At 36.7% G+C, this 24,920-nt stretch overlaps 2 protein-coding genes and 1 pseudogene across 4 annotated transcripts in view; 2 read left to right on the top strand and 1 right to left on the bottom strand.

Moving 5' to 3' along the window:
• LOC106881941 (Golgi phosphoprotein 3 homolog sauron) overlaps positions 1-15,768 on the top strand; it is a 110,696-nt gene extending 94,928 nt beyond the window's left edge. Inside the window, exon 5 of the transcript XR_016240872.1 lies at positions 15,029-15,768. The gene's annotated coding sequence lies outside the window, so the exon portion shown is untranslated. The remainder of the gene's footprint in view (positions 1-15,028) is intronic.
• On the top strand, positions 5,401-6,111 carry LOC149137335 (uncharacterized protein B0403.1-like; annotated as a pseudogene).
• The window catches only part of LOC106881939 (long-chain fatty acid transport protein 6), a 62,020-nt gene continuing 43,524 nt past the window's right edge, over positions 6,425-24,920 (bottom strand). For 2 of the 3 annotated variants that reach the window (XM_089348290.1, XM_089348291.1), the window contains exons 8-11: positions 23,773-23,869; positions 22,375-22,573; positions 19,265-19,362; positions 18,311-18,759 (exon numbers count right to left, since the gene is read on the bottom strand). In XM_089348290.1, the coding sequence (XP_089204416.1) occupies positions 18,443-18,759; positions 19,265-19,362; positions 22,375-22,573; positions 23,773-23,869 (711 nt within the window). In that variant the 3' untranslated portion in view covers positions 18,311-18,442. Of the gene's footprint in view, positions 6,584-10,585; positions 10,630-18,310; positions 18,760-19,264; positions 19,363-22,374; positions 22,574-23,772; positions 23,870-24,920 lie in introns of those variants that run through there. The other variant, XM_089348289.1, reaches the window with a different exon arrangement.

Raw genomic sequence — 24,920 nt, 5'->3', positions numbered from 1 at the left:
TGTATTTGAGGCACACGTTTTAGCCATCTCCCTAGAACATAACAGTCACCACGACCATTTGAACCGGAAGATTTCCTTAGTTTCATGCATGAAAGCACAAGTTCAATTAGGTTACATACTTAATATTCTATCATTCCATTATCTTATAGGATTGTAAATAAAACGTGAAAATCAAAGTTGGAATTCCTTTGATTAATATATTCTTCTATACACAATTGTACACACACACACACACACACACACACACATTCAAGTATATTCATGCATGTGTGTCTGTAGACCACCCCTTTTATCTTTCTTACCTTATCCCTTCTTGGTACTGGTGTTTCTCTTCAGCTGCATTTCCATCCTTGCCCATCACTCACTACATTCACCTTTATCCACATCTCTAACAACTAAATTACCCTCTCCTCCTCCTCCTCTGATCCACTGTCCATTTCTTTTATGCTCACCTTTTTGTACCTTGAGAGTTTGGTCTGGCACATTATCACTAATAATTTTAGCTTCTTCCCAGTTACTCCCACTCGCCCGTATACAAAATAAAGTAGCCATCTGTCCCCTCTATTCTCCCCTTCAGTAATGGTCTGGAACTAGTAGTAGTCCATGGGATTTAAATTTGGTGAGTTTGCAGGCCAAAAGTTTGGTGTTCCCTGATTATAAAGGCTGTGTGACCTCCATTCTTAGGCTATAAGGGCTTTGCGAACGGGTGCTGAGTCCTTTTGAAACGTAAATGCCCTCCCACTGCATGCCTCATCCATCCAGGGCTTAACGACTGTCTTTAGGACCATGACATTAATTCTTAGACTCTGTGGAGAGATGTGAGCTAGCGTGACATGACCTTCATTGCTCATCACTCCTAAAACCACTCAAGTAGTTGGAACCACTTTGGGACATCAGGAGGATCTGCACATAATCATCCGTCATTTGGTGTTGATTGAAGTTTTTCGTATCAGAGAAGAATCAAAGCAAGCCATGTTTGTCAGCATTTTTAACCTTGTTAGGTAACTACTTGCCTGATAGCCAGATCCATCTTACACACAATAGCAGCTGTTTGACATCATTTTCTTCATCATCATCGTTTTACGTCCGCTTTCCATGCTGGCATGGGTTGGACGATTTAACTGAGGACTGGTGAGCCGGATGACTGCACCAGGCTCCATCTGATCTGGTAATGTTTCTACAGCTGGATGCCCTTCCTAATGCCTATCACTCTGATCGTGTAGTGGGTGCTTTTTACGTGCCACCAGCACGAGGGCCAGTCAGGTGGTTCTGGCAACGACCACGCTTTAAAGGTGTTTTTACATGCTACCCCTACTGGAACCAGTCTGGCAATGACCACTGGCTAAGAATAAACCATCATAACTGGCATCATTCGTTGATCTCTAGAAAGCGTTCAATAGTGTTATGTGATATGGTGGACTGTGAAGAGGGATAGATGAGTGGTTGGTAAAAGCTGTACAGGCCATGTACAAAGACACATGAAAAGCACCTGTGCAGTGCCATGGAAAAATGCCCATGTGCTGCCACATAATAGCACCCGTGCAGTGCCATATAAAAGCATCTGTGTGGTGCCTCATAAAAGCATCCAGCACACTCTGTAAAGTGGTTGGTGTTAGAAAGGACATCCAGCAATAGGACCCATGCCCAATCAGACTGGAGCTTGGTGCAGCTCTGGTCAAACTGTCCAACCCATGCCAGCATAGACAACTGACATTAAATGATGATGATGATCTGTAATTACTACAAACCATTTTGTCCAACACTAATAATTCTGTCAATCAATTATTGCTTCCATTATATTAACAATTCACTGGGATGACCATAGAACCCAGAATGCGCTCTCACTAAGCTCACCTGCTTTGCTGCACATATTGAGGCCCACCTCGTCACTCATTACCAATCGTCCACCCCACTTCTTTATCCAGGAACAGCTTGACTCCTTTCACTTTACTCTCAACTTCACATTTATATTCTCTCAGATGTGATAACTTCTTGGACTATTAAGCATTTCAGCCCCATCCACTCCCATCTCTTCAACAAATCCACTGATGGCCACTCTTTTGATTTTTACTTCATACCATCTCTGCTAACCCCTTTTCACAATTCCTTAACCACCCTGTCCGTTATCCAGGTCGCACCAAATAATCCTCTACTTCACACATGACACTCACCCACTGCCTTTCCGTATTCCTCACCATTTCCTGCTTTCACCACCTTCACTGCAACATCACTGCAATGACACTTTTCTCTCTTATAATCTGACTTTGCTCCTCTCCACTTCTGGAATGGTCTCTCCTTTCCTTCACAACTTGCCTCTATCTCCATGGTTTTCCAGTCCATAGTTATTTCTTCCCTCAATGTGCCACCCCACCCTCTGATTCCTTTGCTTGTCCCCTCTTCACATGCAAGAGCTGTCCTAACATCACGCTTCCCCCACCCCCAAGTCTAACTCCTCATCTTTTTTCTGCCACATTTGTCATTTAACCAATTCTTATGTTGTATTATTTATTAGAGAGAATAAGGTGATGTCTGACATAAGAACTACAACCTTTAAACCATCATTTCAATTGTCATAGACATTCCTCATCCTTTCTACTTATGTCTCTTGGATCCAACACTTTTTCATTGCATAATAACAAACTGATTTTTGTTTCCTACCCTCCAAGAATTAACAATCCTCTGTCGTTTCATAACATGGCCTCTACCTACACCTTATAAACACCTTCTCTCTATTTCACATCTTCTTCTCTCACACGATCCACCACTTCCAGCCTTTATACATCCACTCATTACATGACATTGTATCTCCCATTTGTTATACACACGAGCTCACGCATCAAACTTCTCACCCGTTATCTTCCTTTCACTGAATCTCTACTCAACCAAGAAACTACTTTCAGTTTTAATACTTCTAATGGCCCCTGTTTTCTCCTTTCTCTGTCTCTTGATGAAGGACTGCTACCCCCAAAACGTTAGACCCTTTCCTCTTCCTTACTGTATAGTCCTGAAATCTTGCTGCATCTCATCCCACTACACTTCTTGTGCAAACACAGTTTACATCAACTAAACAGTATGGAATTCCTACTTCAGTTTGGACTTGGCAGTTCAGAATCATGTCTTCTTTATTGTTAACTAAAACTCCATTCTCTGCTCAGTTTACTTTGAGGTGTTTGTGTTCAAAGTTTTGTTTCCATGGTTTTAAACTTGTCTGTTATTTCTCAAGAACTATTAATATACAAGAGAAGGGCTGTGATAAGCACCTGGCTGCAATGCTAAATTCCTTATTGAATATTTTGCTGACTGAATCTTTATACAACTTTTAGGAACTCTGTGGGAAATGTTATCAGGTGGAACAAAGTGAGTCAGGGAATTCCTGTCAACATTCAAAGGGTTATGAACTTTTTTTTAGTTTTTAGAGAGGGACTAGTCAAATATTCACGGGGCTCTTTTTTGGTTCACCAGACTTTTAGCCTTCACCTTTGACTCGTGAACCCTTCACCTACACTAAGTTTCTTTAGCAACCACCAGGCTATAGGATGTGATGTGCTGTCAAAGGCCTTCCCCTGCTTCTCCAACAGCTGCTGCTTTTTCTGTAGTTGTTTCATTATGAACAAAGTCATATTCTAGCACATTCTGCAGTTTTAGCATAATGGGGCAGGGCAAGAGAAGTTAAGAAGTTCATTTTGTAATGACCGCATGGTTGCAAGCTTGACCAATATGTTAATGAATTCAGTAGACAAAAACTATGTGAAAGCCCATTGTGTGTGTGTGAGGGAGTGTATATGGAGACCTGTCCATCTCAGCAAAAATGAGGCTCTAAGACCTTATTGCTTATGTCTATGCTCCAGACTGAATTTGTCTTTATCAAACCTTTTCCCCGACAACCCATCTGTCATCAGACTCTGACACTATTCACTCAGCTGCTGTCATCATGAGAGCAGAACTGCATTTATTTCATCCCCTTTTTATGCTTTCCTCAACCATCCTGCATTCTCAATATCGTTTCTCACACTTTTTCATTTCTACCCCACAATGTCAATCCTCTGGATTTCCTTCTCCATCAGTGTATTTCCTGCAATCATTGACTTAGGGATGTTTGACCCTTTTGTTACGAACTCACCTGAAGCTGCCACTTGTTTCTATGACAACAAACTTCCTGTTCTAAGGTGATCCAGATTAAAGTCTTCCAAACCACCCAATAGTGCAATTTGGGAGACTGCAGCAGTCCGACTTGCCAGGAAAGAACGCCATAATGCTGCACAGGAATATAAAATGCACAAATCAGAGATTAACAGGAAAAAGCGCAATAGATCATCCAACCATCTCAAGCAGGTGACAAAAAAGGCCGTGCTTGAATTCGAACAGCACATAGCAACCAACCCTGACAGCGAAGTATTCTGGAGGTATGTACATTCGAAGCAGAGACCTCACTCTCCAGTTGGTCCCCTTTGCAATCCCCACACAGGCCAGATTACTGACAATCCCAAAGAATGTGCAGAAATTATTGCTGGTTGCTATGCAGGCATCTTTACTGTCGAAAATCAAAATGTTCCATCTCCATCACCTCTGACACAGGACTCTACAACTACTATGACATTTACACCAGCAATGCTACAACGCCACCTTAAGAATAAACATAACTATGCCTCTCCTGGTCTCAATGGTGTTACATGCCTACTTCTCAAACGTGGTGGGTACTTTCTTCTGAACCAGCTTTCACTATTCTTTCAATTCTGTCTTGACAAAGGTGTTACTCCAGAGCAGTGGAAAACTGCCAGTGTTATCCCTCTGTTCAAAAAAGGTGACTGCACATCTCTTGTCAACTATCACCCCGTCAGTCTTCCTAGCTGCATCGCCAAACTGATGGAATCCTGTGCCAGAGAAACCCTCTGGAACTTCTGGAAGTCTCGCAGCCTCATCCAGCCGTCACAATTTGGATTTATTCCTAACTCCAGCTGCTGTAATCAACTCATTGAGTTTCTTGAGGACATTACCTGAATCACTGATGGCACCTCCTGGGTGGATGTTGTTTACCTGGACTTTGCTAAGGCTTTTAATTCTGTGCCACACAAAAGACTTATGGTGAAACTCTCTGCAATGGGTGTAAGAGATGATCTCTATAACTGGTTGAAGTCCTTTATTATCGGTCGAAAAGAGGTTGTCACAGTTCTAGGACAACACTCTTCACCCTATGAGATGACATCTGGTGTACCACAGGGATCTGTTCTTGGCCCCCTTTTAGTTTTTGCATATATTAATGACATAGATGCCAACTTAAAGAATGCCACAGTGCTGAAATATGCAGATGACATCAAGCTGTACCTCGAAATAAAGAGGACAGATCCTGTACACTATAGATCTTTATTGTAATCAGACCTGGACACAATCCAGCAATGGATCATGGACTGGCAACTCAAGCTGGCTGTGGACAAATGTACCACCATGCATTTTGGGAGGAAAAACCCAGCGTCTACTTACTCCCTCCACAACACTAATCTCAAAAAGTCTTCTTGTAAACTTGACCTGGACATTATTGTCGATAGTGATTTGTGTTGGACAAAACACATTGCTAAAATTGCCAAGAAGGCTGAGGGTGTCTTGGCATCACTTACCAAGTCCTTTGTGTGCTGCTCTCCGGCTATCTATCTGAGGCTTTATATAGCTATGGTGTGGCCTCACCTGGAATTTGCATCACCAGTCTGGAACTGCTATCTTGCTCAGGATATTAATCGTCTGGAAACCGTTCAGTGACGTGCAACCAAGAGAATACCCTCCATCAGGCATTTGCCATATTCTGAACACCTTGCTTCTCTGGGCATGGATACATTGAAACTCCGACGTCTGGCAGCTGACTTGGCAGACGCCCATAAAATTATCAACCATCTTACTAACAACAACTCTGAGCACCTTTTCAAATTCCACCTGTCTAACACCTGTGGACATGTTTACAAAGTCAGAAAACAGCACAGCTCCCATGACTTTCAGAAACATTTTTTCACACTCAGAGTTGCTGAAGTATGGAACAATCTGCCAGCATCAGTTGTTAGTTGTCGGAGCACTGCATCCTTCAAAACTTCCATGCTCCCTGAGATTCGCCAACACCACACCTGATTTTCTCCCCTCCTTACACATGCAAGCATGTATCTGACTCATACACTGTTCACTTTTCAGACATCTGTACAATACTGCATATGCTTTATGTGCACTTTTGACACGTTGTAGTGCACCTGAGCACTGTATACAATAATTTCATGTCAATCTCTGCTCTAAAATGTAAGCTGAACAAAGACAGAGGCAGTGCATGTAAAGAAGAGAGATGCAGCACCTTCTTCCCGATTAGGCAATAAGAAATAAAACAGAACTTATTTCACTTTGATTGTAAAAGAAATGGATCTGGTAAAGAATCACACACAAAGAACTCTTCTTTAAAAATATAGCATCTTTTATTTCAAAAGAGTAATTCATTGGTACATTTATTGATACAATGAAAATTGATCTTCAAATTTATTTTGACTCCATGAACGCTGGAAAAATTTTTTTATTGTATTTTTAATCCTGGATTATCTGTTTTCTTTGAACAATCCTGAATTAACAAATAAACATAGAATGGTTTTTGGAGATGTTAATGAAAAATACAATGATGACAGCTGGAAGTACGACAAAGATGAAGAAATCCAAACTTGATGACATATTCTTAAAACAAACTGGTGACAAGATGAACAAGAAGCTAAAAAGAGTAAAATTTTAAACAATTGAAAAATTTCTTTTCCAAGAATTATTTCTAAAAAGTTAATATTGAACAGCTTGGCTAAGAAATGGGGTGGGGGGTGGGGGTGATGGGTATTTATACATACACATATATATTCAGAGTGTGGGATTACTAACACACATTTCAACTATTTCTATCAATTTCTCTTTTTTTTCTTTTTTTTTTTAAACACTATTTCAACATTTCACATTTTTATGTAACACAATTTAGAAGATTTTGTTCAAATGTGTTACTCTAACATCACAGAGATGAAAGTTAATATAGGAATTTCTAATGCTCCAGCATGATGATGAATCAAGAGGATGCTATGTGGTTGCTTGACATGCTAGAAATAGTAGCCAAATGTTCCTCATTACACCCTACTTTCTTAGAAAAGGAAGGACACATTGGACGTTGTAGTTGCAGATAAACTGTGATTGAAGTTTTAAAAAGCTGGAATACCTTTGACCACATGTCTACTTAATCAGGACTGACCTGGGGTTAAAACAACATGACTTCAGTATGAAAGTTTTATCTTGTTCAGAATTGGTTTGCACACAAGAGACAAACATGTGATTCTGAATCTGTTCAGTTTACAGAAGGCCAATGAGATGGGAGAGTCATGGGGAGAGAGCTTTTCATCAAATGTTGGCTGGATGATGATGGCTGACCTCAAAGTAAACAATGTCAATTTTCAGAAGATTGTTGATGATAAATCCAGAGTTTGGCTGACATTGGGATCAAGACCAGATTAAAAGATTCAGATTTTGAAGATCTTTGTTGAAATATTGGTAATAATTTGGTTTGGAACCAAATAAATTCTATTTAAATTTACAACTGAAAAATACAAGTTTAAAATAATTTTACATTATTGTGTGTGTACGCCAGGCAGGCGTCCATTTGTTGTATTGAAGTGAGTAAACTAAGAATGAAGAAATGGTTTTGCATTGCGGTGCTCCATGTGAAGGCAAGAATTACAGGAGCATAATGTAGGGGAGGCGTGTGTTGAGGGCAGTGAACCAAGCCAAACACATCTGGTGAACAAGATATTTTATTCACGACCAAAATCCAGAAAACAAAGCCGTCTTTTCTACTTCCTGTCCACTTTAGTTGTTAGGAAGTCACTTGGTTTGTTATTTCCATTAATCATGCAGAATTGTCTTTGGGCGGTTTTACGATTTAAATTTTTGCCAGAATATTCTAGATAATGTTCAACAGTCAGAGTTGAGAGCCTGTAGATACATCAGAGAGAGAAATATCGGAGTTTTAGAGTTGACAGATACAAAAATAAGGTGAAGAAACAAGATTGCGCCAGTTATTGCCCTTAGATATTCTGATAGCCAAAGTTACCTCCCTTTCAAACAGCACTACAGAAGGATGAGGAATGGGCGAACCGGGACAATGTATACGGCAACGTTGGAGACGGCAACATATATACACACATATTATATATATATATATACACACATATTATATATATATACACACATATATATATGTATGTATAATGCAGAGTAAAAAGGCTTATAGCATGAAAGTCGTCGTTTCAACAAATATCGAAGAAGGTTCAAAGGCCCTTGTCATCAGCATTAATAATAATAATAATAATAAAGTGCTGCATGTGGATGATGAGAAAGACTTGAAGGAGTTTGTTTGCTGCTGAGCTATTACGGAATTTGGACGGACAAAATGTTTACCATTTTCAGTGCTGCAGAATAACTTCAGTTGTCAGAGCTGATATCATTTAATCTCACCAAAGCTTTTCTTTTTATTTACATTTCAAAAAGAAGAAACACAAGTAAAGTTTGCTCATCACATGTTGCAATATGAATTTGCAGGGAGTGAGATGATATGGAAAAGTGCAGAATTACTAAGATCCCCAAATATCGTAACAGGGTTATCATGGAATAGTCCACTGAAGACAATTTTGTTCCCTATTTCAAAGAGACATAAAGGAAGTTTGACACTTTAACGTTGAATTCCTGAGTAAATGGAACCAAAGACAAGAAAAGCAGAAATGTTGACCAATCAAATAAATTTCACCACTTGCTTTATGTAATCAAATAAAATTACCAAATATGACGAATTTCAGAGAAAATCAGAGGAGTTCCGCAAATGATCTTCTGAAAACTAAGATCTTAATGGCAACAACATCTCCAGCATTCTATAGAAACTGATTGTTGATCTCAAGTCTCCAAGAATTTAGTGATTTGATGAGAAGAAAATATTTCTTGCTTTAAAATTCTAAAAGAATTTCCAAAACAAGTAACTCTTGATGATACAAATAATACAAGGCTGGCCTGATTTCTTTAACAACAGACTGTTGCAGACTGATGCCCTATTTTTTCAGTCGCTGGGTTGAGATTTCACAATTAGAAATTGTGGTTATTCCAAAGACATTAAAAAACATTTACTGCAGGATATACTCTGAGTACATCAATGATGTGTTGTCAGCAAATGATAAAATATAAAATTGGTTTTATTGCTACTCTTCCTAGCAGCACCCTCGTTTACTTAGACTGAGGATAATGGACCAACAAGAAACTCTACATGGTCATTTGACCTAACGAAAATAACAGCCAAATCTTCATTTCAAATCGTGTGTTAAAAAAAAAATACAACACTGGATAAAAGTCCTGGGTAGGCAAAAAGATAGCTGGATGGATGGTGATGGCCAAAATGCTTTGGTCATAGGTATGCATGATAGGAGCAGACCTTGGGTTAAACAACACAGTGAAGGGATACATGCAAAGTAGAGGAGCTGATATAGGAAAAAAAACCAAACAAAAACCAATGCCTTTTCACTTTGTTTGTGACATTGAATCTGAAAGAATCTCGTACAAGCTTGAAGTGACGAGAAGAAGCTTGAAGATTTCGAGAAAAACTGACAACTTGAAAAATGGTGACATTACAATTGTTTGGGAGTGTTTTTAGTGATTTGATGGGAATCTGTTGCAACATTGAAAGACCAAACTAATTCCTAAATTCCTGCTAAACAAGGCATCAGCTACAAGAAAATACAAGAATTTCTGATTTGGAAATGATGTGATTCTTGTCTTTCTCAAAAGCAATACCAATGCAAGAGGTGTAAACTGATTCCAGTCAAGAATTTTATATCAAGTTTAATCCTTTTCTTCTATGAGATTCACTAGATTTGGAGAAGGGCGGGGGGCTGTCCCTCACCATTGGTGGGTGATCTCGTAGAAATATATTTATGAAATAACACTAGTGTAATATCTTAGCACTTGGCTACTCTGCCCTCATAGCAGGTGGTGGATGAAGAATAAGCTATTGTAAGATGACCCCCAATTCTTCAGTTGAATTGATCTACATTGAATCTGGGGGGGAGGAGGGGCATAAAAAGAGTGAACAGTTCTGTAGGAGACCATCAGTTGCAGATCTACTGATTATGACAATGGTGAGAGTTGTGGAATAATTTAGTAAAACAGACATGAAATAGAGAAATTAATGAAAGAATGTTAATGAGATCCCATTTCAAAAGAATAATTAGGGATTAAACTCAGTTTGAAGAAAGCAAATCTAATCAGGATATAAATGAGAGTAAACAAAAATGTTGTGGTTTGAGTCAATTTGAATATTTGACTTGTCTTCTCCAGACCAGATATCCAAATATATAAAGATATGTGCTTTGATTGTCATCAAGTAAACTGCTTCTTGTTTTCATAACGAGAAATTACTCATAATGTGATATGTAAAAGTACAAAATAAATATAAAAAAATGCAAACTTTCAGAGGGTTAAGAAATGTTTGAGACACTGAACCTTAATTAGATTTTAATTTAATTTGAATTGAATAATAAACAAGACAGAATCTCACCTGTTTCTGCTCTGAATGGAGTCTTTCTTACATGTCAGGCAACCCTTTTAAAGACAATGTTTTTCAATTTGATTCTCACACACAAAAAGTAAGATTTTTCAGAAAAGAAAAGCCAATGTCAGTTATTTGAAATGGTAAATAAATTTCATGGTTTTATTTTTTTAAAAAACAATTTCAGAAATAGTGTCCTTACGTAACAAATCTCTCTCTCTCTCTCCAGACTATTGCCCTATAACAGTGATGACACTACAAAAGAAAAGGGATTGTTCATATAATGGGGACGGGGTTGTTACAATTTAAATATTTGTCTTGGCTGAATTTTATACCTGCAAAAATTGCTGCTCTGAAAATAAATATTAAAGACAAAAAATAGATAAAACCATGTTTGGTGTAAGGGGGGGGGGGGGGGAAATAGCAATTATTGTAAAATGGTATTTCGATTTTGAAGAATCACAATAGAAAGTGAACAAGTTGAGAGGAATTCTGTAGAAAATTGCAAACTATGATTAAGTCTAAGCTTGAGTCAAATATGGAGTAATCACCATTTGTTGATTTTTTCCATACTGGCATGGGTTGCATGGTTTAAAAGGAGCCACATTAGGTTTCATTGTTTTGATATCGGTTCTACTGCTAGATGCCCTTCTCAACACCAACCACTGGGTGCTTTTTACTAAATGCTAACATATTTAATATGGCCAGTATAGTATCTGGATGAAGGAAATATGGTTCAAAACATGGGCAGCTGAGACAACATAAAATTCATTGAAATGAATTGATGTGGCAGGAAGTTAATTAAATAATGTGGTAAGCAGGAAAGATTGAGCTTGAGAAGATAGGGGCAATAACTCTGAGCCTATTTCTGCCTGATTAGACTGCGTTAGGTAATACTGTAAGGGAAGGAGACAGGACGGGAGAGGAACAACTCTGGGCATAGTTCAGTGTTCCATTGCGAGGCAAAAGTCATTCATGTGTGTACTGGATCAATGGTTTGTGAAGAATATACACACACACACACACAGATTGGATAATTATTTATATATTTTGATGTGACAAAAAAAAAAAAAAAGATTTCTAAAAAAAGTGGGTTTGACAGCATTGAGGTATAACTAGATACTGGACCTTGTTTTAGGGTGTTACTTGACAATATTTAATAAAAAAGGTCACTTATTTCTTAATAGTCTTTCCTCAAAGAACATTTGTTCAGAGATAAAGAATGAAATATTCCAGCATATTCTGTCAAGTGCAGCTGCATGTTGTTTCAGTCAATTTTGGGTCAAATGACTCAACTGGTTTTGTTTCTTTTAAAGCCTGGTACTTCTATCAGTCTCTTTTGCTGAACCACTAAGTTACAGAGACATAAACGCATCAACATCAGTTGTCAAGCAGTGCTGGTAGACAAACACAAAAACATTAATATTGAGCAGTGAGAATGAGTGCTCAACATTGGTAGATCTTTCTTTTATTTGTGGGTTATGCCTATCCCTTTGTAGTGTTTGACTAGTTCCTCCTATGAAAGCCACTTCTATGAGTACAGGTCTTGTTGGAATTAATATTTCTAGAGGAGAGACAAGTAGAAACAGGGATTGAATATAAAACTGATAAACTTTTAATTCCTCAGTAAATCTTGTGTGATATAGAAATAGAAAACTACAGTTGGAAAGCATCCTCTTAGAGGTCAAGGTACTTGACTAGAATAGGCTCTCGTTCAGCTGAGATGCCTTGCTAAAAACCATTCATAAACTGACGGAAGACAGCACTGATGATTTTCAAAGAATTAGGCATGAATACTGCAATTTTCATTGGTAGTTGTGCTTAATTTTCGATCTAATGAGGCCTTCGTTTATAGAAAGTTGGCAGGGAGAGACTTGTTAAAAAAACTTTCTCCTCAAATGGTTTCTTGGAAAAATATGAAATTATTTAAAAATTATTTTGTGGCTCCAGTAGATTGTGGGGCCCTAAATTTGTAGCTTATGTTTAAGTCTGACAATGGACATCCCCTTTGACTTGAATCAATGCCAAGGACAATGAGTAAATGTATTTTATAAACAAATTGAAATGTTTGAGGAAGAAATCTCACAAATGCCAAATTTTCCTTTCAGTCTAAATTGGCTTTGAATTTTGGTGCAAAGCTTGCATTTGGGGGGTGGGGGTGGGGGTTAATCAAGTATGTTGATGCTAGTACTCAACTGGTACTTAATTTATCAACTTTGAAAGGATAAAAGGTAAAGTTGACCTTGGCAGCATTTGAACTTGGTATGTAAAGTCAGATGAAATACCACTAAACATTTTGGTTCTGCCAGTTTGCCACATCTGGAAATAGACATATTTCCATTGAAGTCCAGGCAGGACACTGGTTATATATATATAACAGTTGACCAGCCTGTAATCATTATTTGGAAAAATTCATTCAAATTAGTGATGAAGTGTCTACATGGTTGCTTGTTTTGCTAGAAATAACAGCTATTTCTCCCTTAAACCATAACATCTTAAAAAGATGTTCCATAAAGGAGTCTGGGGCATAAAATGTCTGAACAAAAAAAAAAAAAAAAAGATGGGATGGTCATAGTTGGAGTTCTTATGACAAATCTTCTCCGTTAAGATTGACCTGGACATAAACATCTTTAAATTAGACGATGAATGGAACATAGCAACAATTAGCTGTAAGTCTGAGTTAATTATTTTGTTAATTTATCAGCTTAATGGTGTTGCTAATTAAATACTCAATATAATTAATTAAATACCCAGCCTGGAACTAATTAACTAGTTACTCCCACTTTCTTAACCCCCCCCCCCCCCACCACACATATCTTCAAACTTATGGCATTAAAGAGAGCCGAGTCACAATGAAGACCTCGTTTGAAAAAGGTTTCTTTAACGAGAATCGAACAACAGCACCTGTAAGATGACATTTTGTTGGATTATTTTGGATTTCAACAGCAATCAAATAATTTAGAGAGAGAGAGAGAGGGGTGATAGAAAGAGAAGTTAAATTTTTTTTTACAGTAATTAGTTTTAAATAAGTTCACAGAAAGTTAAGTGTTTATACAAGAATCAACTCTCACACCTGTACACACACACACAATAAAAAAGATAAAAAAAGATATATAATATAAATTACTATAAACTCAATCATTTATAAAGAATTAAATCTTAGTATTAATTGTTTATTATAAAAATATTTATATATTTCTCTTTATTAAAAAAGAAAAAAAAAAAATCTTTTGATAAAAATCATAAGATTGGCATGAAAAGTGGAACATTGAGTAAATGGTTTTATATTTTGTAAAAATTCTGGTGCTGAAAAAAAGGTTTTTGACAAAGTGAACATTTTGATTTCGACTTGTTTTTGTAATTCTTGAATTATTTTACAATTTTGATGCTAACCAAAAATTTTGGATTCAGGAAACAGCCACAAGTCAGAGAGAGCAAGACTAACCCAGAACAAACTGAAATATCCATAAATATGCACACACACACTGAGTGTAAAAGACTAATCAATGGTCGATTCCGTTTGTCTGAGAGTTCACTGTTAACAACACTGAACTGTGGCCATGCTGGGGCACTGCCTTGAAGATTTTTTTAGTCAGATAAATTGACTCCAGTACTTATTTTCTTTTTTTAATGTCTAGTACTTATTCTATCAGTCTCTTTGCACCGAACTGCTAAGTTATGGGGATGTAAACAAACCAACATCCTCTGTCAAGCGGTGGTGGAGGACAAACACACACACACACACGTATATACAATGGGTTTCTCTCAGTTTCCATCTACCAGATGTATTTGCAAGGCTTTGGTTGGCCCAAGGCTATAGTAGAAGACACTTGCCCAAGGTGCCATGCAGTGAGACTGACCCTGGAACCATGTGGCTCGGAAGCAAACTTACCACACAGCTACATCTGCACCTAATTTAATCAGAAAATAATGACGATAACCCAATTGCACTAATCTTCTCCTTATTAATTTATTAATTAGTTTAATTACTGCACGTCTGTTTCTTGTTATTGGATCACTGTCCCACATGAAGAGAGTCCTCTTGTGCTGCCATCACTAGTTTAATGCAGTCATCAATGGTGCTTCAACAGATGTGGGCAGAATTCCATAATATTTCTCAAACCATTCCATTCAGTTGAGACAATAATGATTGACTCTGTTCATTAATGACCATTTCTCACAGGTCATTAACATTTGCTGCTTATCTCGTCTGTTGCTTCAGCTAAATAAAAGACTCGACAGTATATATTTATATATATATAGCTACACCCCTTTCAACTAAATATACATGTGTGTGTGTACATATACTTCTGCATAAATGCACATATATATATATATATATATATACACACACATGTATGTACATAATGTGCTATGTTCATGGGACTAATCTAAAAAAAAAAAGTTTAACATTTAAAGGTTTTGTTTTTATTTAATTTTTTTTTTTTTCAGGCTTTCTTTTGTCTTCTCCAAACCAAATTTACAGTTCTATACACAACTAGTATCAAGTGTTTTTGTAGAAGTCTGCTATGATAGACTGGTGTTTCTAGCGAGGGCATCAGTCTATCTCCATGAAATTGGAACTGACACATGGAGGCTTTTTAGAATTTTGTTAAGTTGAAGCTCAAAAAGTTTTGAAAAATGTCTAAGATTCAGCAGTGAAACATTTCAAAGAAGCATCACTGCAAGAAAAAGTCGACTGAAGCTGACTGTAATTAATTTAGAATTGAATACTAAAATGATAATTAATTGTTTTAGGAATCACAGTGATATCTAACATGACAAACTTTTATACGTGTGTAAGAAAAAAAAAACAAAACAATGTGAGATTTAAAAGTGTGTGTGTGTGTGCATAGGACAATGAGGGAGACTCAGGTGGCTTGACCTGGTAGAAATGGAAGCCAAACAGCCCTCAAATCACAACCTACCATCTTCTAAGAAGACTACTGTACACTATTATTATTAAAAAGAAAAACAGGATGGCCACGGGTGGAATACTTTTTGGTTATAAACCTGTTTAAGGTTTACAAGAGTAGGGTGGACAAAATTATTTGGAAGCATCTTTGTTGTGGTTCTAAACTCAGTGGACTGTGGTCATGCTGGAGCAGAATGTTTTCAAATCGATTTATTGAAATCCCTTCACCTGTAAAATTTATAAAAAGATCCAAAGGAAAAAAAAAAAATTATAAAAATTGTTTTGGTTCAATTAACAAAGCATCCTGAAGTTGAAATTATTTGCTGCTAATTAAAACAAGTCAACAAGAAAGTCTCTACTTGCTAGAAATAGCAGTCAAATCTCACTCAACTGTCTTAAGATAATCTAGTCCAACATACCATCCAAAAGACATGATTATAGCTGGAATATCTGTCAGGGCTGACCTACAATTAAGAATAAATGATGTAAAAATACTTTTTTAAAAAAGGACAACGCCCTATTTTTTTTTTTTGCAGGCTTAATTGTTTCACTTGCCTTCATTATAAACACCAATTAGTGAGGGTAATTAGCCACCCTATTAACGAGAGGAGGATTGGAGCCTCCTCACCAAACTATGGCAGGATTGGAATCTCAGTAGTGTTAGCCTGCAAAAGCACTCATCAACTCAAGTGCTCCCACTGCTTACTTTCCCCAGCTCAGTGCGATGCAGGTTTTAGCAACAGGATTAGTGGATTAGCAGCTGGGATTATTATTATTATGACTTGGATGTTGACACTCTGACATGACCAGCTGCAGCATTCAAAGATTTAAATACATTTTTGGAGGAAAAATAATTATATTAATTACAGTCAATGTTTTTAATTATAAACTTGAAGAGCTGAAATATAAAAACCTTAAAAAAACAATTCTTTTTTTGTTTCATTTTTGAAAAATTGGTTGAAATCATGAGGAAGCAGAATTTAACAAAAAAAAAAAAAAAAAAAAAAGGTGAATTGATGATTGAAAGAATATAAAACATTGCAAGAAAATGAAAACAAAAGCCACGGATCACAGCCAAAGGAAATGTTGAATTTTAAGACAAGACTAGGTTTCCTGTAGAGAAAATAAATTGTCTGAATTTGAAGAAAAAACTTTTGGAATTTGATTTGGGAAAATAATAAATAAAAAAACAAAAAAAAAAAACAAATCCCAGAAATTAAAGTATAAAATTTGCTGGAACAGAAAAGTGTGTGTGTGGGGGATATCAGCAGTTTTAATAGTGTTACCATTACAAGTTCAAAATGGTAATATACATGTACACACACACACACACACACTTTTGCCATTATAACTTTAAAATGGTAATATATATATATATATATATATAAGTGCGTGTGCAGAAATATACACATTTTTACCATTACAAGTTAAAAATGGAAATATATATAAATGCATATATATATATATATATATAAATGCATATATATATATATATATATATATATAAATGCATATATATATATATATATATATATATAAATGCATATATATATATATATATATATATAAATGCATATATATATATATATATATATAAATGCATATATATATATATATATATATATATAAATGCATATATATATATATATATATATATATATATATATATATATATATAAATGCATATATATATAAATGCATATATATATATATAAATGCATATATATATAAATGCATATATATATATATAAATGCATATATATATAAATGCATATATATATATATATATAAATGCATATATATATATATATATAAATGCATATATATATATATATATAAATGCATATATATATATCCATTCATGTATATATATATATATATATACATCCATTCATGTATATATATATATATATATACATCCATTCATGTATATATATATATATATACATCCATTCATGTATATGTGTAGGTGTTTATATACATACACACATAGCTGTGTGAAACATTATTACATGTGTGTGTATATACACACACACACGTCTATATATACATTCAAACACACATTATATATGTATCTATATATACACACACATCTACACAAATATTTCACACAAAATAGTGTGTGCTAATGTTAATTTTTCATTCAATTATTTCATAACAAAAATAATGAAACACATTTAGGAAGAGAAAACAAAATTGAAAACCCCATTTGCCAATTTGAAACGCTAACCTTAAGAGAAGCTTCTTACTCCTTCCATCCTTGCAACATCAGCTCTTACTCTTCCCACCCATCTTATGATTCCATACCCTTTTTGAAAAGCAAAACTTTTGGGTGTCTAAGTGAAACGAAGCTTTAAATCTGGGGGGGGGGGGGGAGATAAATAAGGGTCACATATGCACAAGGCCACAATTTTGGGGGAGGATTTATGTCTAACTGAGTACATGACCGGGATTTTGTTATTGACAGCCACACCCCGGAAGGAGAAAAATGAAATTTCTTGTTGGTGGGATTGAAACTCAGAAGATGAATGCAAGCAAATGCTGTCGTAGGATTTGGTCTGACACTTTTACAAATCAAACAAAAGATGGAGAAGAAGGTGAGAGAGAGAAAAAAGGAATTTCAGTGATCTAATAAGGCATTTCTAAATAATGACATCAATAAATAAAGATAAAACACCCCAAAAAATGTTACCTGCATTAAAAGGTTGGAAATTTCACAGATTGAAAAGAAGAGATACAAATTACAATAGGATACATCGAAGCAGAAATACAGAAAGCAAAGAGTCATGCTTTTTGCCTTGAATAGAAGTTTCAAAATAATAATAATAATAATAATAATAATAATAATAATAATACTAATAACATTATTATTATATCACAAACTTGTAACATGCACAAATCGTCTGTTACGAAAGCCACAACAGTGATGATGATGATGAGTAAGAGAATGACTATAACTTAAATTCACCATGTAAGATCTGCAAATAAATGTCGTTTGATAGTGGAACGTAACACATGGCTGATCGGTTCAGAAAATAGAGAGAGTCTGAGATGAGTTCTGGATTGAAACCTTCTTTCTGAAGTTTTGGTTTATGATATTTAAAAGTTCCTGTCAGGTAAACTTCTTTTTGTGTTCGTAAAAACAGTGGAATTGAGTAAGTTGGTAATTTCTTTTGACAGTGTTGGTATAGAACTTCAAGTTGATTCTTACTCAAAGCTGCTGCATTTTCAAGTTTCAAAGAGGCCATGCCAGCTCGACCTTCGTAACCTGGAATGGAGAGATTAAATGTGAAGTTAATTATCTTTTGAAAATGTTTGTCATTAGATTGGGTTTACTTGCCAGACAGGCTGACAACTGGATTAGATCTGATAAATCTACAACATCAGGAAAAAAAAAAAGAATTTTCTGAACGACCAACATTCTGGTGAAAAAAAGAATTGGGATGAGTAGAGAGTAAGACTGGCAGGAACACAGACAGAAAGAAGCTGGTAGGAGTAGACACATATTTATGTACACACACACACACGCAACTGTGAAACAATGCCAATGGTTGCAAGTGAAGTTAAAAACAGCCATTTGTTTTGTTTTACACCAACAGAAGGAGGCTTTGCTAGAAATAGCAGCCAAGTGCATTAAACAGACATGTCTTAATTGTATGTCAGCTTATCAGAAAGGACACCCATTGTTATCCCATGTAAAATTCATAAGATTAGCTCTAAACTTGTCTTGGTTCTCTGTCCATTCAAGTGGTAAAAAAGGAAAAATAGTTTACCTGTGACTTCCACACCATAAACAACAACATCTTGAATGAAACTGATGTCTCTGAAAGTTTCAGTTATGTCTTGTGTGGCCACATTTTCTCCTTTCCATCTGTAAAATGAATATAACAAGGCTGAATTATAAAAATCCGTGAGAAAACATTGTGAAACAGAAATTGTTACAAACAAAATATGAAAATATTTCAGCAGAAATGGCATGTCATGGCTCAAGCAAAAAGACACAGGTTTTTGACTTACTTTAAAATATTCAATTATTATAAGTGTTAAAAGATAAATATTTATTAGTAAACTTTAATTTCTTTTAATGTTATTATTTGGTGGTGTAAAGTGCCAAGGTAGTAGAACAATATAGTTGAGAGGCGTCTCAGAGCCAAGAAACCAGCTTGGAAGGGGGGTGGTAGCAAGGAGCCATATCAGGCAGCCAGAAGGGAAGCGGGGGGGGGGGGGAGCGAAAAGGAAGAAGCCGAGGAGCAGTGGCGTGAAACGTTTTGGCTTGCAGGACAGTGTGCCGGGGGGAGAAGTGGGTTTGCATGGATGTAGGGGTTCACTTGCAAAGAAAGAGGCCATTGAAGTGTCACTATGAAAGGCGACTAAATATAGAGAACTCGTGGGAGAAGGAGCGTCTGCCTCATGTTGATCCAACGCAGGGACCAGCAATCCAAATAGATAGTAGTGTTGTAGACAAAGCCATGAAGGATATGAAAAGATCAGCAATAACTGCTGAGATGCTTCAAATATCTGGTGGTGTGGGTTATAGTTAATCAGGTGGTACATGAAGGAGTCATACCCAATGACTGGTGTAGCAGCACCATAATCAACTGCTACAAAGGTAAAGGTGATGCCTTAAATAGAGATAACTACAGAGGTACCCTATTACTGGACCAGGTGATGAAAGTTATGGAGAAGGTAACTAATCAGGAAGAGGCCCAACTAATTAGGGAGAGAGTTAGTCTAGATGAGATGCAGTTTGGTTTTGTGCCAGGGAGAAGCAGCATTGATGCTATATTTCCAGTAAGGAAGCTGCAAGTGAAATACTAAGCCAAAGATAAACTTCTGTACTTGGCTTTTGTTGACATGAAGCAAGCTTTTGATAGGGTTCCCTGATCCCTTATCTGGTGATCAATGCAGAAACTAGGGATAGATGAGTGATTGGTGAGAGTTGTACAAGTCACGTACATGGAGGCAATCAGTAAGGTGACTGTTAGCAAGAAGTATAGCAATGAATTCAGATAGGAGTAGGGGTTCACCAAGGATCAGTTCTCATCCCCACCCCTTGCTCATCATAGTATTCCAGGTTATCAGAGGAATTTAAGATGGAACAAAGTCTCAAATCAAAGGGCCTTAGAGTTAACCTAGCAAAAACCAAAGTGTTAGTAAGTAGGAAAGCAGACAAATCACAAATCCCCTCAGGTAGATGGCCCTGCTCAATCTGTAGAAAAGGCGTAGATAGAAACTCCATAAGATGTACCCAGTGTAAGCTTTGGACACATAAGAGGTGCAGCAATATCAGAGGAAGGTTAACTGGGAAAATAGTTTTTGTGCTTGAAAGAAATGAAGCCAGTATGCTTTGCTGGACATGCAATGTCAATGTGCACACACACACACACACACACACACACACACACATATATATATATACATGTGTGCTCTTCATGTATATACAGTTTCTTTCTTACATAACTAAAATGATTTTAAGACATTGATTTCATAAATTACAATATTACTCCCTTTACAATAACTTTCTCATACCTCTGTTTATATTTTATCTAATATGAATAATATAATGCATCTAATAATAATAATAATAATAATTGATTCATTTGTATGCATATACATACACATATGCATGTACATATTAGTGTAGGTATATGTATTTATGTGTATGTAAAAGTATGTCTATATGTGTGTATTTATAACTTAACCTTATGTACTTTCTAAAATCTCTGACGAAGCCTAGAGAAATACCCAAGTACCTCAATTTCATCTACTAATTACTTCAGTCCACTGGAGGGATAAAAGTAGAATGAGGTATTATTGCCTCTTGGTTGAAACAGCTGTAAGATATTATCCCAATTTCTTTTGCTCTATGTTATATATTTTAATAATGATATTTTTTATATTTTATATGTAAAGCATAATATGTGATACATGGATGTATAGTGTTATAATTGTCCTTTTAGTAAATAAATAAATTGACATAATATAATGTCTAAAAGTTGATGAATACCACCTATTGATCCCCTCCATTTTCTCATTGCTCTCTCTCTCATATATATATATATATCATCATCATCATCATCATCGTTTAACGTCCGCTTTCCATGCTAGCATGGGTTGGACGATTTGACTGAGGACTGGTGAAACCGGATGGCAACACCAGGCTCCAGTCTGATTTGGCAGAGTTTCTACAGCTGGATGCCCTTCCTAACGCCAACCACTCAGAGAGTGTAGTGGGTGCTTTTACGTGTCACCCGCACGAAAACGGCCACGCTCGAAATGGTGTCTTTTATGTGCCACCCGCACGAGCCAGTCCAGGGGCACTGGCAACGATCTCGCTCGAAAATCCTACAGGAGCCAGTCAGGCGGTACTGGCAACGGCCACGCTCAAAATGGTGCATCTCATGTGCCACCCGCACAAGAACCAGTCCAGGGGCACTGGCAACGATCTTACTTGGCTTGCCGGGTCTTCTCACGCACAGCACATTTCCAAAGGTCTTGGTTAGTAGTCATCACCTCGGTGAGGCCCAATGTACGAAGGTCTTGCCTCACCACCTCAGCCCAGGTCTTCCTGGGCCTACCTCTTCCACGGGTTCCCTCAACTGTTAGGGTGTGGCACTTTTTCACGCAGCTATCCTCATCCATTCTCACCACATGTCCATACCAGCGCAATCGTCTCTCTTGCACACCACAACTGATGCTCCTAATGTCTACGCGTCTCCGTTCAAGCATCTCAACGATTTCACCAGATCTACCTTTCAGCGTGCCGACGTTGAGAGTGCCAATCCTAACAGTATAGGTGTTGGGGGTGTGGGCCTGTAGCCTGACACACACACACACATGCAAGTGTATGTATGTATCTGTAATTGAAATGAAAATTATATACCGGAATGTGTCTCCAATTCTGTCTTTGAAGTAAACAAAATAATCTTCGTCTAAGAAGAGTACATCTCCAAAGTTGAAGAATTTGTCTCCTTTTTTCAGCACATCTGTCACAATTTTTTGATTATCCAAGTCTTTGGTGCCTTTATAGATCTTGTTATCAAATCTGGGGATTATTTCATTCAAAAGCAGGCCCGTTTCTCCTGCAAGAAGCACAGAAATAAAACAAGAACTTCAAAATGTGGGTCTATAAATAATCACAACTTATCCACAAGATTTAGAAATCAAGGTTTGTCAAAATAACTTGGAAAAATAAATGTTAAAAAACGAAAAAGGTAAGACTCATTAAATTTAAAGATAAATTATTTGTGAGGGTTAATTGTTGTTGATTAACCGTTTAGCAGTCAGATTACTCCATCGAATGTAATCCTTATTTCTTCAGTTTTAAATTAATCATGCATTATCTCAAAGCTGAAAGATTTCCATGATTTGATTGTTTATTTTAACACTGACATTGTAGGATAGGTATGAGAGACAGGATCTGGCTGGTTTGAACATAAAGAGGAAGAATTTTGGTGCCAGATATAGGGGCCAGTTTAAATACTAAAGGGTTGACCTTGACTGATGAACAAAAGAATTCTAGTTATGGGAACCCAGTCAAATTTTCAGGAACACTATTCAGGACTATGTTATTCAATTCATATTTAAGATGGTAAATATGTGAATTGAGGGAAATTTGGTTACCATTTTTAGCATGTAAAGTGACCATGTAGAGACATATTTGGCCAAAGTGTTGCATAGTGGGATTGAAATCAGAACCATATGGTTGTGTGGTAAACTATTTTGATGCTAGAAACATGGTGACCATCTCTCTCTCTTCTCTTAAATTCCACTCGAGACAGGATGTGAATTTGACACTACAAGTTAATGAAACAGTTGTCAATTATGTGGCCTCTATGTGGTTGCTTCACCTGTTAGCAATAGCAGCCAAGTCTTCATCAAACAACATTTTACCATATTAAAAAGGAAGGACACTTTGGCTAATGTAATCCTAAATACAAGACTGGATGGCCATAGGGAGAACACCCTTGATTATATGTCATCTGCTCAACCAAAGCTAACCTGGGATTGAACAATAATAATTTTGTGGATCACAGTTCACAGCTGTGTAGAGATAGAAGAGTGAGAATTGTCAATATAATTTTGATCTATTGATCAAATATTGATTATTAATGTTAAACAAGAGAGAAACTTTGGAGTAATATTGAAATTGTAAAGAATTTGGTGGAGAAAAAACAGAAAATCAGTTGAAACAAGTTCAAACTTAAAGCGTCAGTTGGTGGAAGAAAGGTTCTGATAATCTAAGAAACTGTAATCAAGATAAGAACAGGTGCTAACCTACCTGGAGAAATTGGTATACACCTCCCTCGGCAATCTCTTTGAGGTTCCACAGTGCCATTGTGATATTTCACGAGTAATGTCTTGGGAAGGATTTTATTCTAAGTAAACAAAATAAATTCACTTTGATTAAAAGAAAATTTCTGACATTCTCTCACAAAGGCACACATTTTCACTGAGTGCGGGGAGGAAAAGGGGGTAGCTGTCTGGTGAAAAGGATTCCAATATCTGGCATATCATCTTTATTTTAGAATCTGAAAAAGCCATGAACCACCTCTTCAGAAGACACCTATTCCTGTCCTCCTATCATACTGTAACATTTCAATACCTGGCATTAATCACACTCCTCCTCACTTGAGGGGGGTTTTCTCTTGCAAGTCATTTGGTGACCTCACTAATGCTGGTGCCATGAATAAAGCACCAGATCCATGCTATAAAGTGGGTGGCACGAGGAACAGTATTCAGCTGTAGAAATCATGCCAGAGAAAACATTGCAACTCAGTAGAGTCTTCAGGCTTCTTAGTTCCTATCAAACTATTCGACATTGGCAGAATTTGAACTCAGATGGAAAGAGTCAGAGGAAATGCTTGCTACGCATTTTGTCTACAATTCTGCCAGCTCACCACTTTTTACTAAAGGCACAAGGCCTGAAATATCTTTTTTTTTGGGGGGGGGGGGCAATAACATTGATCTCAGTGCGTAACTGGTACTTAATTTACCGACCCCCGAAAAGATGAAAGGTAAAGTCAACGTTGCCAGAATTTGAACTCAGAATGTAGCAACAGCTGAAGTACTTCTAAGCATTTAGCTGGGTGTGGATAATGATTCTGGTAGGTCACCACCTTCAGGTAATAATAATTATTATTGTTCTGATCATTGTTATTTCTACTCTAGGCACAAGGCCTTGAAAATTTGGAAGGAAGAGGACTAGTCGGTTACATTGACTGCAGTACATAACTGGTACTTATCTCCTCGACCCCGAAAGGATGAAAAGCAAAGTCGACCTTGGTGGAATTTGAACTCGGAAGGCAGATGAAATACAGCTAAGCATTTAGCCTGGCATAACAACGATTCTATTAGCTCACCACCTTCACATAATAATAATAATAATAATGGTTTCAACTTTTTGGTAAAAGGCCAGCAAGTTCAGGA

This window comes from Octopus bimaculoides, chromosome 2 (genome assembly GCF_046866305.1).
Source record: "Octopus bimaculoides isolate indiv1 chromosome 2, ASM4686630v1, whole genome shotgun sequence".
NCBI lineage: Eukaryota > Metazoa > Mollusca > Cephalopoda > Octopoda > Octopodidae > Octopus > Octopus bimaculoides.
The sequence above is the reverse complement of the archived record's forward strand: the minus strand, read 5'-3'. Positions and strand labels throughout refer to the sequence as shown.